Genomic DNA, 16,392 nt, shown 5'->3' on the forward strand with positions numbered 1-16,392 from the left:
ACTCATTAAATACATTTTGGTTCAACCCTCAATGAAATACTATATAACCATTCAGATAGTATGATATTAAGTAGAATATTTATTGATATAGGAAGACAATCACAGCATATTGTTTGGAGGAGAAAAAAAAGCATATTACAACAGCATGATTCCAAGTTACAATTAGGATATAATGAGTGACTCCATTTTTGTGCAAAGATATAATCGATAGGAGTGACTCCATTTTTGTGCAAAAGATACAATCGATAGGAATCAATAGGAAAGAAAGGTCTGCAAATATATATAAAAATTAACAGGGGTTACCTCTGGGTAAGATTACCTATTTTCAATTTCCTCTTCATGCCTGCCAGTATTTTCTAACAATTCTATAATTGAATATTTTTAAGTGGTAAGAGATTAGACCACATGATTTGTAAAGCTCTGACATTTTGGACATCTATCTATGATTGATGTCCCAAGTGACTTCAAACAACCCATATTTAGCGTGGGCTTACTGTGTGGCCTTTAGAGCCTAAGTCATGGCCTATAGCTGTAGCTTTCTGCATTCCTTTCTACCCATACTGACTGCCCAGCTGTCTCAGGGACCGCCTAGGAAGGAGCTTTCCCTGTAATTCACGTGCCTAGCCAAGAGCCAAGCAAAGGAATTCAGCACGGTGGCAGGTGCCACGGGGCCACAAAGAGATGAAAGGCACAACTCTAGTTCCAGAATCTTACTGGGCCACAGGACTCACACACAAAATGCTTGGTTGTATCACACAGACTAAGAAAACCAAAAGAGACACAAACCAGAGCAAGCCAGGAAAGGAAGGCCTGCTCGAGAGGGCCATGCAGGAACAGTGGGTGAGGGCACTGGAGGCAAGGGGCACAGGCTGGGCAAAGGTGAAGCCAACCCAAAGTCCTCTGGGATACGTGCCCCAAACCTTTCCAAGAAACTTTCACAATCCTCGGTCTGCAGAATTTCTGAACTTTGGCCCGAATGGGTAAAAGTTAAGTCTCCTAAACACAAGTCCTCCCTCTCTCTAACTCTGGATTAGCCACCAAAGACAAGTCTTTTGGATAAAGACAATAAATTAGCTTTTTATTCGCTTTCCCCACCCCTGGGGGGGGGGGGGGGTCGGGAATGGAGGGAGGGACAGGGAGGGTCTGGAAGAGGAGAGGGAGTTGCAGGAACAACCAGACATCTCACATGCAAGCAGAGCTCACCCCCACCACCTCGACCTCCTCTTCTCTTGCCTGCAACACCAGCCCCATTTGACAGATGGAGGAAAGGAGGCTCAGAGAGTTCAAATGGCTCGCTCTGGGGTCACCCAGCCAGAGAGTGGGGAAGGCGACTCCACTCAGGCCTTCTGACTCCAAGTCCAGTGCTATTTCGAGGTAACACACAGGACCTGGAGTCAGGAGCCCTGGGTGGCTCTGTCACCCGCTGGCTGCGTGGTCCTGTACAAGCCGCTCACCCCTCGCAGCCTCTAACCCCAACTGTAAAATGAGGAGGCACGCGATGGCCCGCCCAGGTCCTCTTCCGGCCGGGCTCTATGAACCTTCTAGGGGTGGCTGCAAAGCTCCCCTATCAATTACATTTCCCAAGTTGGGCCGGCAAAGATCACCAGAGGAGCCTCTGCCTGTCACGTGGTTAAATAAAAAAAGCAAACGTCCCAGATTAACTTTCACTGCACTGCTTCTGCTGACAGCCGATTACCCAATTTTCTAGTTTCCTTGGGTGAAATATCCCTGCAGGGTAGGCCCACTGCGAGACTAAAGGGCAAATAATGAATTACTGGTGAGCCAAAGAACACTGAAGATGGAGTTAAAACCAGGGTCCAGAACGCACGGTTTTTGCTCTGGGTCCCCGAACGAGTCTCCTGCTATTTCAGGCTTCCTTCACCCGAGTCTCAGTCGCGAGGTTTGGAGGCACCCCCCCAGACAAGTGCAAGGGATGAGGACAGAACTTTCCCGGGGGCAGCTCTGTCCCGCCCGCACCCAGTCCTCCTAGGCCCAGGCTGTCGGCTGGGGCTGGGGTGGGGGGCGGCGGTAACGGGGCGGCGGTGGTGCTGGGGCTGGGATCTGCCTTCCGAGTAGACGTGGGCGCGGGGCGGGCGACGGCGCCCGGTGACCGCCGCGGGAGCTCCACTGCAGTTTCGTCAGAGGTAAAGGTACGCGCCCGGCGCGCGCGGCGTGTGCACACAAACACACACACCCGCGCGCGCAGACCGCTCATCACACACACTACCCACCCCACCCCCGGCCCTAAGAATGCGCGATCACACGCCACCACCCCCTCGGCCCCAGCCCCGAAACCACCCCAGCACGCCCGCCACCGACCACGAGGCCCCGCGGCTCCCTGACGCATGGATGTCTGCAGCGGGCGAGGGTCGGCCTTCTCCCGCGCGCGGCGGGCTTCCTCTCCGCGACACCCCGCCACGCCGCGCCGTCCCAGCCGCCAGCCGGGAGTCGCCGCCCGGAGCTGAACGTCTCGGCTGCTGCGCGTCCCCTCCAAGTCGAGTCTCACGGCTAGGAGTCAGCTTGCAAGCCTCTCCCCGCCCACCCGGTCCCATGACAGCTGCTGCCGCCCAAAGACAGGCAGATTATAACAAGAAGCAAAGTTTCCCTCTCTCTCCTCCCACCGCCCGCCCCCCCTCCGCCTTCCCCCTCCCTTCCAGTGTTATGCAAAACGAGCCGGCACCGGCGCTCCGACTCCAGGTACCAAACCAGCCCTCGCGAGCCGCGCCCGGTTCCGCCCGGCGGCCCCCTCTCCGCGCCCAGTCGTGCGCCCGCATCCGGGGTCTCATTCTCGCCTCCGCCGCATCCCCAGCCTCCCCGCTACCCGCAGCCGGGCGCCGGGAGAAAAAGCCATAACTATGGGGCCAAACTTTATGCTTGCAACAGGCATGGGGTGGGGAAAACCAAGGAAGGGGTGGGGGGCGCGTACGCCTAGTGCAGGCATTTTCGGTGGCGGCTCGTCCCAGCAGCAGCCCCCCCCCCCCCGCTCCCCGTCTCCAAGTCACCAGCTCTCTCGCCTCCCCCCGCCCCGGCACACCAGAGCACCCTCTCCTGTCACGCGCGTGTCGCCGGTGGGGCTCCCAGGCGCAGCCAGAGCCCGGGACGCCGCCTCGCCTTCCCTTCCCCCAGCATCGCCGGGCGCGCACCGGGGCCGCGCGCCGCAGGGGGCACCCAGGCGCCCCCCAGACAGCCTTTCCACCCCCATCCTGCCGTGCTTTTCCCCCCGGGGGATCGGCCGGTAGCGAAACCAGGAAGGTGCTATCTCCGGCCGCATGTCCACGTGCCCCGCAGACCCCCTAAGCCCTTAGCCGGCAACCGGCAGGAAACTCTGCGCTGCAGGCGCCGATGGGGAGCCGCGGGGGGCCAGCAGCAGCACTCCGGGCACCCGAGACCGGAGGACCAGGGCACTCGGGGGACCGGGGCAGGCGCCTGAGCCGGGGCCACAAGTCCACGTGAAAGTACGGCAGCAAGTGCCGGCAGTCTGAGGGCGCGCCTCCAGCACCCAGGGCCAGCCTGAGGGTCCCCCACACCTTGGCGCGGCTCCACCTCCCCAAGGAAACGCGGTAACCCCCACTTCTGCCGGCGGGGGGGGGGCAGACTCCAAGCACCCGAGGCCAGACCCTCCCCAGCGGCCGTAGCTCCCCCCACGCTCGGGCTTGCGCGGGGGGAGCCCCCAGCTCCCTACCTCCGAAACAGAGATCCTCTCAGGGTGCAAGGAAAGGGGGGCTCCGCAGCCGGGAACCCCCGATACCCCCCGATGCACCCACCGTCGCCTCCCGGCCTCCGCGGCTGCGACGGCAGCCCCCGCAGCTCAGCACCCCTGGCCCCCGGCCCGCGGCCCCTGCTGGCCGTACCTGCGTGTCGGCGAGATAGTTGAGGAAGAAGGAGGAGAGCTCTTCGTCCAGCAGCGCGCCGCAGTCGTTCCCCGCCATCTTCCAGCCGCGGCTGCAGCGTGCGGCGGAGTCAGCGCCGAGCCGGCCGGGGGGAGGGAGCGAGCGAGCAAGCGAGGGAGGCGGGAGGAGGGAGCGAGGCCGGCGGGAGGCGGAGGGCGGAGCTCAGGGCCCGGCTGCCGCAGGGCCGCTGGCTGCGGGGGCGGGGCCGCGCGGTGCCCGCGCGAGCCGGGGGTCGCGCCCCCACTTCCCTGCGCCACGTCTGGCGCCGGGGTCCTCGCTCGCAGCCCCCGGCCCGGAGGAAAGCGCCCGCAGCCGGGTGACGATGCCCCAGCCAGCGGCCCGGTGCCTGCGCAGCAATGCGGGCAGCCCCCCGCTCCTGCCAGAGCGAATCACGTTGCGTTAGCGCTGGGCGGGTCCTTTGAGACAACCTGCTTCTGCACAGCTGGGGAAACTGAGGCCCGAGAAGGCAGAGGACTTGGTTTGAAGTCACTGTGCATTTCAATAGCAGGAAGACACAGTACATAAGCTCAGGTCCGACTGCCCCAGAGGTTTGAGGTTTTCTGCCTGAGCTGCAAGACCAGAGAGGGAGGAAAACCATAGGTCAGAGGTGGAGAAATCAGGGAAGGCTCCTCAAAGGAGGTGGCCTTTTTTTTTTTTTCTTTTCCTTGAAAAATGCATTGACTCGTATTCTGTTAAGTTTGACCATCTCCCTCCGGTCTCTCTTCACTCCCCTACCCCTGAATAAACTTCCATGACTTCTCTTACCATGCATGGCTCACATGCCCGCTTCCCCAGGCCCCCTGGCCACCCAGTTCCTTTGATGAACCCTCTCAATACCCGCACCCACACACAGTGCTTTCCACTGACCAGCAGCCATCTACCTAGTAACCACATCTTCAGAGGGTGGGTCCCCACTTCAGTGGGTCCCCACTGCCCTTCAGAATGTCAACCCCTTCTTTCTCCCACCACCCCCACTGCCATGGGCCCCCTTAGCTCTACAGGCCTTTCCTTTAGGGGCATCTGGGTGACTCAGTTGGTTAAGCATCCAATTCTTGATTCAGCTCAGGTCATGATCCCACAGTTCTTGAGTTCCAGCCCCACATGGAGCTCTGCCCTGACAGCATGGAGCCTGCTTGGGATTCTCCACCCCCCGCCCCCAACACACACACCGTGCCTTTCTCTCTCTCTCTCTCTCTCTTTCTCTCTCTCTCTCAAAATAAATAAATAAACTTAAAAAAATAAAAATAAAACACGGGCCATAGCTGCCATCTTACATTTGTTTCAGTGAAGATTTGGTCTTCACGTCTCTCCTTACTAGACCCTAAGACCCATGAAGGCAGGGACTAAATCTGCTTTCCCGTTTGCTATATCTCCAGTGCCTGGCACACAGTAGGTGCTTAATAAACAATGTGTTAACTATAAAATCCAGGGGATTTTGATTCCCCCCACACCCCCACCACCCGTTGAATAGATAAGGAAACTGCCCAGAGCCGATGGTGCCAGAACCAGAACTCAGGCCTCCTGACTGTATGTAACCTTGGACTCTCATCATCATTCCCTGCTGTTTGCCAGGCAGCGCATGAGGGCACCACCTGGATAAAGGCCTAAGGAGGGAAGATTTAGGCCTGTTTCATTGGGCACGCCTGCCTCCTGCTCTCCTCCCCCACTGGCACTCAGGAGGGCTGCCCCACCCTGCCCACCCTGCCCACCCTGCGTGGGCTCCCTCCCAGCCAGAGGAGGAAACAGGGAGAGTTCTCAGTACACCTGCTCAGACTTGAACACCAGAGCAAGAGCTTCCTTCTTCTCCAGTCTGAGGTTCCCAGAACCGCAGGGCGTGATTTCACTCTTTGGGCTTTAGGCCAGCGCGCTTTTAAGGAATAAAGAATCCCAACAGAGAGCCTCCATCTAGCCTTGGAGCACTAGCCTGGGATTCAGGAGTCCCGGGTCCTGGTGCAGTCCTGCTACATCTTGTCTCAGTATTGGGCAACTCAGGAGATCAAGAGCATGGGCAACCCCCCCCCCCCCCCACCGCAGTCAGACTGTCTGGTTCTGAACCCCTGCCAATCATCTAGTGTCAGGCCTTGGTTTCCTCATCTACACCAGTGGAAATCATAGAATTACTTACTTCATAGGGATGTTATGATGAGTGAAGAGGTAAAATATGTAAAGTGCTTGGCACGGTGCCTGACCTCACGGGGAAAAACACTAAACTCTGGTCCTCTGTTTCCTCATCTGTAAAAATGGGGAGAAAATACACGTCCCTTGAAGGAACGGGCCGGTGTTACTTTCCTTTCTTCCAGCACTCACAGGCTGCTGGCTGCCTTGGACTCCTGTAGATCCGGATTTGAATCTTGGTGCTCACTAGCTGTGTGCCCTTGGTCATTTACTCAACCTCTCTGAGCCACAGTTTCCTCCCCATAGGGTTCTTGTGAGGGTTGCACAAATCAGTGCACGTAAAAGAAATTGCTGGGCCCTGCACCTGGCAGATAGCTGGGCTCGTCCTCCCTCATTGTCATCACTGTCACCGAGGTCATCGTCATTAGCACCAAGGACTTTGCTGCCGCTGCCCACAGACCCCAGTCAGAACCCTGCAGGACAAGTTTCCAGAGATGTCCCTACCAGATCCAGCATGGCCTGTGACTGGCGTTGAGCCCCTTGCAGCCGAGAGGCCAGACTTGGGGAGTCCCCAAGGCCAGCCATCTTCAGGCTTTGGCCTTGCACAACCACAGTACCAGACAGGGCCTCCCAGGGAAGGCCTCAACAGTGCTCGAAACTCTGGTGTCCTTAAACTCTGGTGTCGACAGAAGAGCCACAAACTGAGCAGCTTCAAGGACTTTCTCACCAATCACTATGTCCTCAGAACAGGCTTCTGGCTGGCAAACAACTCAGGTGATAAGACTCCCCACCTGAGATATGTAGCTTTTTTTTCAAAAGCACATTTCAAAATGCCTCCATCACAAGCCACCTACAGAGCTCAGCCTCCTCACCCTCTCTGGTCCATGGAAAGACTCAAAGATCTTCGTTGAGAACAGAAGCCCTCAAGAAACCTAAGGTGCTAGGTAATCTTGTGCAATTTGCTTGCCCTCCGTCAGGCTGTTTCCCTGCCTTTAAAACAAAAGAGCTGTGCTTACTTGGGCAGCATGTATACTAAAATTGGAACGACACAGAGAAGATTAGCATGGCCCCTGCACAAGGATAAAACAAAAGAGCTAAACTAAACGACCCTTTCCTGAACCCTGCAGCTCCAATATGATAGCCGTTTATAGGTTACTGGCTAAAACTTTGCTTTTCCATACCACACATGGGCCAGATACCTGAACGTGTATCATCTCAGGTTGTTTTCAACAACCCTGAGTAGTCAGCATTATGATATCCACGTAATGACTGAGGAAACTAAAGCTTAAGAGGGGTTAAAGTGATTAGCCCAAGACCAAGCAGTTAGAGACGCAGCCGAGATTTGAACCCAGGTCTGTGTCTGGTCCAAGCCACAGACCCTTGAAAGGAATTGAGAAAAACCTCACACCAGCTAACCACTCCCAAGAAGCCGGAACGGTGGCACATTTCTTGTTTTATGACTTCCAAGTGAAGGGCAATAATAATGCCAAACTTGGACTTCATGTGGCTCGCTCCTATCTGCTCTGCCTTTTTATTGGCCTCGCCTCTCCTGAGATTAGTGAAAGTTTGCTTTGCACATACACCCGGCAAAGCCCAGACTCCTCCAGGTTCCACGGAAATGGCGACAGCAATATGAACCTTTTTCACTTGATTATAGTCACCACTGACAAATGCTCAACATTAAAAACAACAGCATTTTCTCCCTTCTGATCCTAGGAGCATACTTTATTCAGACGCTTATAACTGTGGCTCTCAAACTCTGGAGGGCACGAAGGTCACCTGGGCTCTGCTACCAGAGATTACAATCGGGTAGCTCTGCAGTGCGCTCAGGAATCTGCATTTAAGAGGCTCCCCTAGATGACGCTTCCTACAAGAAACTACCCATCGTTCAGCCAATATTTAATGAGCACCTACTATGTGCCAGCCACTGCACTAGGTGCCATGGATAAATCAGAGAACACGGTGGCTGACGACCTGGCTGTATTCTATTCACGGATCAGGGCGTGGTGAATTTTCTTTGAGGGAGGGAGAGCACTAGGACCTGGGTCTTTAGAATCACTTGGGTTTCCTGCCGGCCACCCGCAACTCGGATTCTGTGACCCACGCCAGGGAGTCAGAAACACACCTATTTCCCAGTTTCTGTCCAGGAGGCAGAAATTCGAGCCAAGAGGAACTAAAAAACACCTGCTTTGTGTTGTCAATTCTGACAGGCATCTCCACCTTTCGCTGAACACAGAACCTGAGAGCTGCAGGGGTGCAGGGGAGAAGGCGTTATCTACCCCTTCACCGTACAGGTAAGGAGAATGTGGCCAAAGCCACGCAGCCCTCCAGGGGCAGAGCCAGGACCGCAAGCCAGGCGTGTGTGGGGCTGCATGTGCAGGGCTTGAGCCTTTGGAAAGATACACTAGATGGTGTCATTCTAGGGTCTCAGAGTTGGGGGGTGGGGATCTTGGGCGCTTGAAAATCCATCGTAAGCAAGGCATTTCTAGTGTTAGTCAATGCCCTTTTCTTCCTGGAGGGTTAGCCTATGAAATCACCAGTACCTTTTGGGAATACACTTAGCAGATTTCTCTTTCATATGCTAATGATTAAAGGGCTTCCAGATCAGCAGGTGAGGGGCATTAAGTCACTTTTGCAGAGAGCTGTTTTTCATTCACCCTCCTCGGTTTCATAAATAACTGTGCACTAAGCATGGGAAGGATGGATCGGGGTAGGGGATAGAAAGGTGCTTCTTCCTTATCTGTCCACAGAGCAAAGAGATCGTCTGCCCATTTGATAGATACTGAAACAAAGGCTCATAGATGTGACGGTTATTTTGTTCTGTTTCGCTCTTACAGAGATGTGAATTCTACCAGGTTGTTACATGTATACCAGAACAGCAACATTTAAAGAGACAGTCACCTGACATTAAAGGGCACCATCTAAATTTAGTATCTCTATCAAATAAGACAAGCCGATGGCAAGACTTGAAGACTTCTTCTTGACACTCTGTCACTTTCTGGCTTTGGGACCTTGGGAAAATGACTCCTTGGTGAGGATCATCCTATCTACCCTACCTGACCTAGAATTTTCTGTGGATCAAGTTTACTTACGAAGTCATTATCCTAAGTCATCCATAACGTTCGCTCTGGGAATTTATCCTAGGGGTCTGATTCAAAAGATGGGGAAACTACAGCATGATGTCTACATACACTTTGATTCAACAAATATTTTCACAACCTGCCGGGTGTCAGGCACTGTGCCACAGGCCCCCAAATGGGACCCATGATATAGTCTTTGCTCTTGTATAACTCACAGCTTTGATCTCCACCACATGCGTGCGAGAGAGACTAGTCAAAATGCAGTTCACTAGAGTCATAGGTTCTGCAACAAGTTGGGAGGCTGGAGGCTGGAGGGGCTGGGAGAAGTGCCCAGGGGAGAGGTAGGATCCTAAGCCAAGACAATGAAGGTAGCAAGAAAGATATGAAGGAGTGGATGAGTGGAAGCCATAGTTTAGACTGGGAATCAGTAGGCTTTGGTCATAGGTAGGAAATGGGGGCGGGGCGGAGGATTACAGGACATCCAGTTTCTGGATTCAGTGAGTGATGGGTCTTAGAGGAAACACAACTAGGGGGAAGTCTCCCAAGGGGGGTTGGATGTCTGTGGGGCATCTCCAAGCGGAGACACATAAGGGGAGCACATTGATGCCCGGGAAAAAATCGGAAACAACCCCACCATGTAAGAGCAGTTCGATTCCACACCTCCTCACAGAGAGCAGACAGAAGCTCACATGTGCACAGAGAACTGTGTCCGTGGCTGTTCACTGCAGCATTAGTAATTATGGTAAAAAGAGAAGGGTTCTAAAAAAAATGAACTGTGGTGAGATCTCATAATGGAATATTAGACGATAGTGAAAATCAATAACATCTTCATGAATCCGCATGGATTAATCACAAAAACAATAGGCGAGACAACCAAGCAGTCTAAGGATACACGTTGTTACGCCACTTACGTAATATTTTAAAATATGTAAACTAATACTCCATAATGTCGGGCAATGCATGTGTATGAAGGAAAAGTGTAAACATGGGACAGCAAAGACACAGATCACTTTCAGGAATGTGACAGGAGAGGGGGCCTGAGGGCCAGCTTGGTGGGTGTGCGTCCTGCACAGTCACCCTGGGCCGCACACTTAGAAACGCCCCATGCTTCCTTGAACGCTCTGCTGTCACTGTCTTGAAATTCATATGATTTTTGAACACCCGTCTCTGCATTTTCACTTTGCCCTGAGCCTTGCAAGTTATGTCGCTTGTCCTGGGAGATTAGAGTCCATTGTACAGAAGACAGCTCCAGCTGTACCTGTAATGGTTTATTTTCTTGAAAAAGGTCTCAAAAACATTTGTGAAGTATCAGTATTTATTGAACCTGTGTCGCGTATCGTTCCTGTGCTTTCTGTATGTTTGGAATATTTTAGAAGAACAATGAAGATGTACTTATGTAAATATGGTTTATTTACATGATGAAATACTCTGCAGAAGGCAGGAGAAAGCGATGTGGAAAATGGGGAAAATGGGGGCGCCTGGGTGGCTCAGTAGGTGAAGCGTCCGACTTCGGCTCAGGTCATGATCTCGCGGTCCGTGAGTTCGAGCCCCGCATCAGGCTCTGTGCTGACAGCTCAGAGCCTGGAGCCTGTTTCAGATTGTGTCTCCCTCTCTCTGACCCTCCCCTGTTCATGCTCTGTCTCTCTCTCTGTCTCAAAAATAAATAAACGTTTAAAAAAAATTTTTTTTAAAAGAAAATGGGGAAAATGTACAATATTAAGTGAAACAAAATTATAAAAATCCTTATGAAATGATTATAGCTGTGTGCATAAACGCGCGTGCAAAGTATGTATGTTAGACATACAGCTGCGCACACGAAACAGGATTAGGATGGCAGAAATACATTATTTTAATATGTTCACTTGTGTCATTACAATTTTGGTTTTTTGTTTTTTTAGTGTTTATTTATTATTGACAGAGAGAGAGACAGACAGACAGACAGAGCATGAGCGGGGGAGGGGCAGAGAGAGAGGGAGACACAGAATCCGAAGCAGGCTCCAGGCTCTGAGCTGTCAGCACAGAGCCTGATGCGGGGCTCGAACTCATGACCATGAGAGAGGGAGACACAGAATCTGAAACAGGTTCCAGGCTCTGAGCTGTCAGCACAGAGCCCGATGCGGGGCTCAAACTCACGGACAGCGAGATCATCGACGAGCGAAGTCGGATGCTCAACCAACTGAGCCACCCAGGCGCCCCTACAATTTTGTTTTTTACAATAAATAAAATAAAATGTAACTTGCTATCTGCTTTCTATGCTAAAACCCAGCTCCTCTGGGAAACTAGGTTGCTGAGTGCTGAATGTGTGATTTAAGTAACAGATGCGCATTGTGACAGGGACATCTTGGAGACAAGATCTCTACGTAAAGGAGAGCTGTGACAGCGGGAACTTTTGGCACCCTCCTGAAAATGAGCTCTGAACTGGGAGGCAGGTCGGAGTCTCACTCTGGCACTAAACTCACATTTGGACAAACCTCTTCCCCATTCTAAGACTCAAATTCCCAGTCTGCACAACAGGCATAGACTGGATTGGCCACCCCAATAGGGGTCTCCCTGGGGGCCTCTGCCCTGACCGTGAGATGCTCTGATTCCCTCTCCCATCTGCAGGAGAAATCATCTGGGCCGTGTGTAGTTTGGCAGAAGAGGCAGCTGGAGTCAGGATACTGAGAAGAGAATCCAGGTCAGTAGGCCACCCCAGGAGCATTTTATATGGGGTGGAATCTCCTTGGCTCCTGGAGCAGCCAGAACGACAGTCCCAGGGAAAGGGCATGGCCTCATAGGCATGGCAAGGTACAGAGAGTATAGCATGGCATCGCAGGCACACCATCGTGGGCGCAGCAAAGCATCATGGGCACAGCATCGGGGGAGCAGCAGAGCATCATGGGCACATCCCTGCTATCTTCAGTTTCCCTGAGAATGCTGACAGACATCTCGGTGGGGGGTGGGGAGCAGGCTAAAAGGGAATAGTCCGCTTTCTGCCAAAGTTCTTATTTTTTCATCATAAATTATTTTAGATTACACAAACGATCCATAATTATTTTATCATTGTATAAAAAAAACGGAAAGAATAGAGAGAAAGGACATTCCTGTGACCACGGCCACCCGATACCCCTCCCTCCCCAGAGGTGCCCACTGTTAGTGTTTCGTGAGTGACCTTCCAGACTTTTCTCTTTGATTTATACACTCGTTATGGTCACAGAGAAACTCAAAGTTTTGCTTGGGAGATTTCGTTTTTAATGACAATGGAACCTTAGTGTCATTACTGTTTTGTAATTTCCTTCTTTTTTTTTTTAATTTTTTTTTCCCAACGTTTATTTATTTTTGGGACAGAGAGAGACAGAGCATGAACGGGGGAGGGGCAGAGAGACAGGGAGACACAGAATCGGAAACAGGCTCCAGGCTCTGAGCCATCAGCCCAGAGCCTGACGCGGGGCTGGAACTCACGGACCACGAGATCGTGACCTGGCTGAAGTCAGGATGCTTAACCGACTGCGCCACCCAGGCGCCCCTGTAATTTCCTTCTTGAAGAGTCTTAGAGGTGCTTCCATATCAGCACATATAGATCTACCTTCTTCCTTTATATCACTGCATGCTATTCCCCAGGGTGAGCGGGCCACAGACTTGGCTTGTAACTGTGGCCCCAAATGACTCTAGACTTGTGTTATGCGGTCTTGGTTGTATCACTGAGGAATATACGAGGCTAAAAATAGAAAGTAATGACAATGCATGAGTTCTTTTATTCCTTCAGCCAACAAAAAGCCCGTGGAATGCTTGCTTTAAGTATACCTTCATCCTCTAATACACAATCAAGCCAGTTCTGTACAGATGAGTCTAGCAAACAATATTAATCACGTTGCCACATTGTTTGAAATTCATTCATCATTCCTTCATGAGCCGCCTACTTTGTGCCAACTTTATGGGACTGTATTAGTTATGACCGCTTTGATTTCAATGAACAGAAAACCCCACTCAAACTGGCTTCAACAGATAATGTATTGGCTTCCATAATTAACACATTAAAAGGAGGAATGTTGCCAGGAAGTTGTGAATGATCACTTCTCAGCTCTGCTTTCCTCGGTACTGGCTTCATCCTGAGGTCGGTTTTCCCCAGTGAAGGCAAGGTATGTATGATCCAGGCCTACACCCAATCCTCTTTAGCAAACCCACCAGAAAGAACCGTCCCAGGCTTCCAGCAAAGGCCCAGGATGCACTCTGATGCTACCACTTTGGCTTAAATGCCTATAGCTAAGCCAGTCTCTGCTCTGATTGGCCGCTACTGGGTTGCACGCTTACTTCAGAATCCCCAGAGTCAAGCAGTTTCTAAACAAAGGTTTCTTAACAAGGGACGGTTGATTTACATAGGAAAAAATTATAGCTCTCTTTTCACTGACTTCTACCTGAAATTTAGCATTTCCTTCTGTTACAAATGTAGCAAACACATCACAATAGCATTGAAAGTACCTATAACTTTGTCACCAACAGAAATCACGGGTGTTTCGTATTACATCACAGTTGTCGGTATCTCAAAGTATCGTTTATGTTCCTCACTATTTGAAATATGGTAGGTAGCGGACCAACTAGAACTTATTATTTAATGTGCTAATAAAGAAGTGTATGGGGGCGCCGGGGTGGCTTAGTCGGTTAAGGTTCCAACTTCGGCTCAGATCATGATCTCACGGTTTGTGAGTTCGAGCACCGCGTCAGGCTCTGTGCTGATGGCTCGGAGCCTGAAGCCTGCTTTGGATTCTGTGTCTCATTCTCTCTCTGCTCCTCCCCCGCTTGTGCTCTGTCTCTCTCTGTCTGTCAAAAATAAATAAATGTAATAAAAAAAAAAGAAGTGTATGTATAAGACTATAGCAAAATTTTGTGTTTCTAATTATTTGAGAACGATATCAATATAATTGACTTCTTTTCAATCATATGCAGTCTATAGTATGCATTTAAAAACATCCATCTGCAGAAGGGTCCATGGACTTCTATAGACTGCCAGAGGGGTCCATGGCACACACAAAAAGGTCTAGATATATTGTGGGAGAGTGGTGTCTCCCCAAAGGACAACCAAGTGCCTTGTCGGAGGGGAGGGAAGAGAATGCTGAGTAGAAACGACACATGCCCACTCCAAAAAGATATATAAAGACACATATAAAGAAGTGTCAGATGTGAGCCTGCTCTCTAAGCCATTTAGACTAGAAGAGAGCCCTGGACATGCTATAGTGCAGCCTATTTTATTTTATTTTATTTTAAAATATTTATTTTGAAAGAGAGAAAGAGAGAGCATGCGCAGGTGAGGAGCAGAGAGAGAGGGGGGGAGAGAGAGAATCCCAGGCAGGCTCCACGCTCTCAGCACAGAGCCCAATGTGGGGCTCGATCTCACAAGCTGTGAGATCGTGAGCTGAGCCAAAACCAAGAGTCAGACGCTCAGCTGACCGAGCCACCCAGGCGCCCCCTGCCTCTTCATTTTATAGGTAAGAAACAACAACTAATACCCAAGAGGGGCAGTGACTTAACCAAGGTCACCCGGCAAGTGTCAGTTTCAGGACCCGGGAAGGCTCCCTGACTCTACACCTGGTTATTTTACTCTGGCCTCTCCAGGGGCAGTGGAGAAGTTGAGACGGAAACCCCAGACTCCTGACGCTAAACAACAGCACACAGGAGAGAAGGAAATTCAAAGCACTAAATGCCTGTATTAGGAAAGAAGACCTCAAATCAATAATCTAACTCTCCACTTTAAGACACTGGAAAAAGATCAATGAAGCCTTAAAGCAAGCAGAAGAAAGGAAACAATAAGGTTTAGAGTCAAAATTAACAAAATCAAAGAACAATAGAAAAACTCAACGACCAATAGTTGGTTCTTGAAAAGATCAACAAAACTGACATACCTTTAGCTAAATTGACCTAGAAAAAAAAGAGAGATGATTAAAATTATTAAAATAAGAAATGAGGGGCGCCTGGGTGGCTCAGTAGGTTGAGCATCCAACTTCGGCTCAGGTCATGATCTCGCGGTTTGTGAGTTCGGGTCCCACGTTGGGCTCTGTGCTGACAGCTCGGAGCCTGGAGCCTGCTTCGGTTTCTGTATCTCCCTCTCTCTCTCTGCCCCTCCCCTGCTCACACTCTGTGTGTGTGTGTGTGTGTCTCTCTCTCAAAAATAAATACACATTAAAAGAATAAAATAAAATAAGAAATGACAGAGGGGACATTACTTCCTGACAAACATAAAAAGGATTATAAGTGACTACTATACATAACTGTGTGCCAATAAATTAGAGAACTCAGGTAAAATAATCAAATTCCTGGAAAGACACAAACTCTTAAAACTAATTTCATAAGAAATAGGGAGGCCTGGGTGACTCAGTCGGTTAAGCATCTGACTCTTGATTTCGGCTCAGGTCATGGCCTCTGTGTTCGTGAGTTCGAGCCCCACATCGGGGTCCCCGCTGACGGTGCGGAGCCTGCTTGGGATTCTCTGTCTCCCTCTCTCTCTGCCCCTCCCCTGAAGGGTCGGTCTCTCTCTCTCTCTCTTTCAAAATAAATAAATAAACATTTTTAAAAGACACAACACTAGTTTAATAAGAAATAGAATGTCTGGGGGCGCCTGGGTGGCTCAGTCGGTTGAGCGTCCAACTTCAGCTCAGGTCACGATCTCACGGTCCGTGGGTTCGAGCCCAGTGTCGGGCTCTGTGCTGATGGCTCAGAGCCTGGAGCCTGCTTCCGATTCTGTGTCTCCCTCTCTCTCTGCCCCTCCCCCGTTCATGCTCTGTCTCTCTCTGTCTCAAAAATAAATAAATGTTAAAAAAAAAAAAAATTAAAAAAAAAAAAAACAACTACGCACAAAGAAAAGCCCAGGTCCAGATGGTTTCACTGGTGAATTCTACCAAACATTTAGAGAAGAATCCGTACAATTCTTCACAAACCCTTCCAAAAATCAGAAGAGGAAGGAACACTTCTCGCCTCATTCTATGAGGGCAGCATTACTCGAACACTAAGACCAGACCAAGGCATCATGAGAAAAGAAAACTACAGACCAATATCTCTTATGAATATAGATGCGAAAGCAACACACACGAGGACTTAACCACAGAATTAAATATCATAATGGGAAGAGATTTATAAAGATGTCTCTGGTTCCCAGAAGATTCCCATCCTCAAAAGCAATAAAAGATAATGGTGATACATGAAATTAAATTTAAGCATAGACGTATAGTGGGACCATTTTGGAAAGGCAGGCAAAGACAATTCATAAGAATATTTTGTTCTGCAAAGCAGGACTAATAATACTTTTCGGCCCCGCCTCTCCAACATTTTTAGGAATC

At 50.6% G+C, this 16,392-nt stretch overlaps 1 protein-coding gene and 1 non-coding gene across 3 annotated transcripts in view; one reads left to right on the plus strand and one right to left on the minus strand.

Annotated features, from left to right (window-relative positions):
* The window catches only part of PPARGC1B (PPARG coactivator 1 beta), a 110,395-nt gene extending 106,434 nt beyond the window's left edge, over positions 1-3,961 (minus strand). For both annotated transcript variants that reach the window (XM_047869722.1, XM_047869713.1), the window contains exon 1: positions 3,852-3,961. In XM_047869722.1, the coding sequence (XP_047725678.1) occupies positions 3,852-3,929 (78 nt within the window). In that variant the 5' untranslated portion in view covers positions 3,930-3,961. The remainder of the gene's footprint in view (positions 1-3,851) is intronic.
* Positions 3,962-7,013: 3,052 nt separating this feature from the next.
* Positions 7,014-7,121, plus strand: LOC125147062 (U6 spliceosomal RNA). Its single transcript, XR_007144995.1, has one exon. It is a non-coding gene; the product is annotated as a U6 spliceosomal RNA (small nuclear RNA).
* Positions 7,122-16,392: the final 9,271 nt, after the last annotated feature.

The sequence above is a fragment of the Prionailurus viverrinus genome, chromosome A1 (assembly GCF_022837055.1).
Source record: "Prionailurus viverrinus isolate Anna chromosome A1, UM_Priviv_1.0, whole genome shotgun sequence".
NCBI lineage: Eukaryota > Metazoa > Chordata > Mammalia > Carnivora > Felidae > Prionailurus > Prionailurus viverrinus.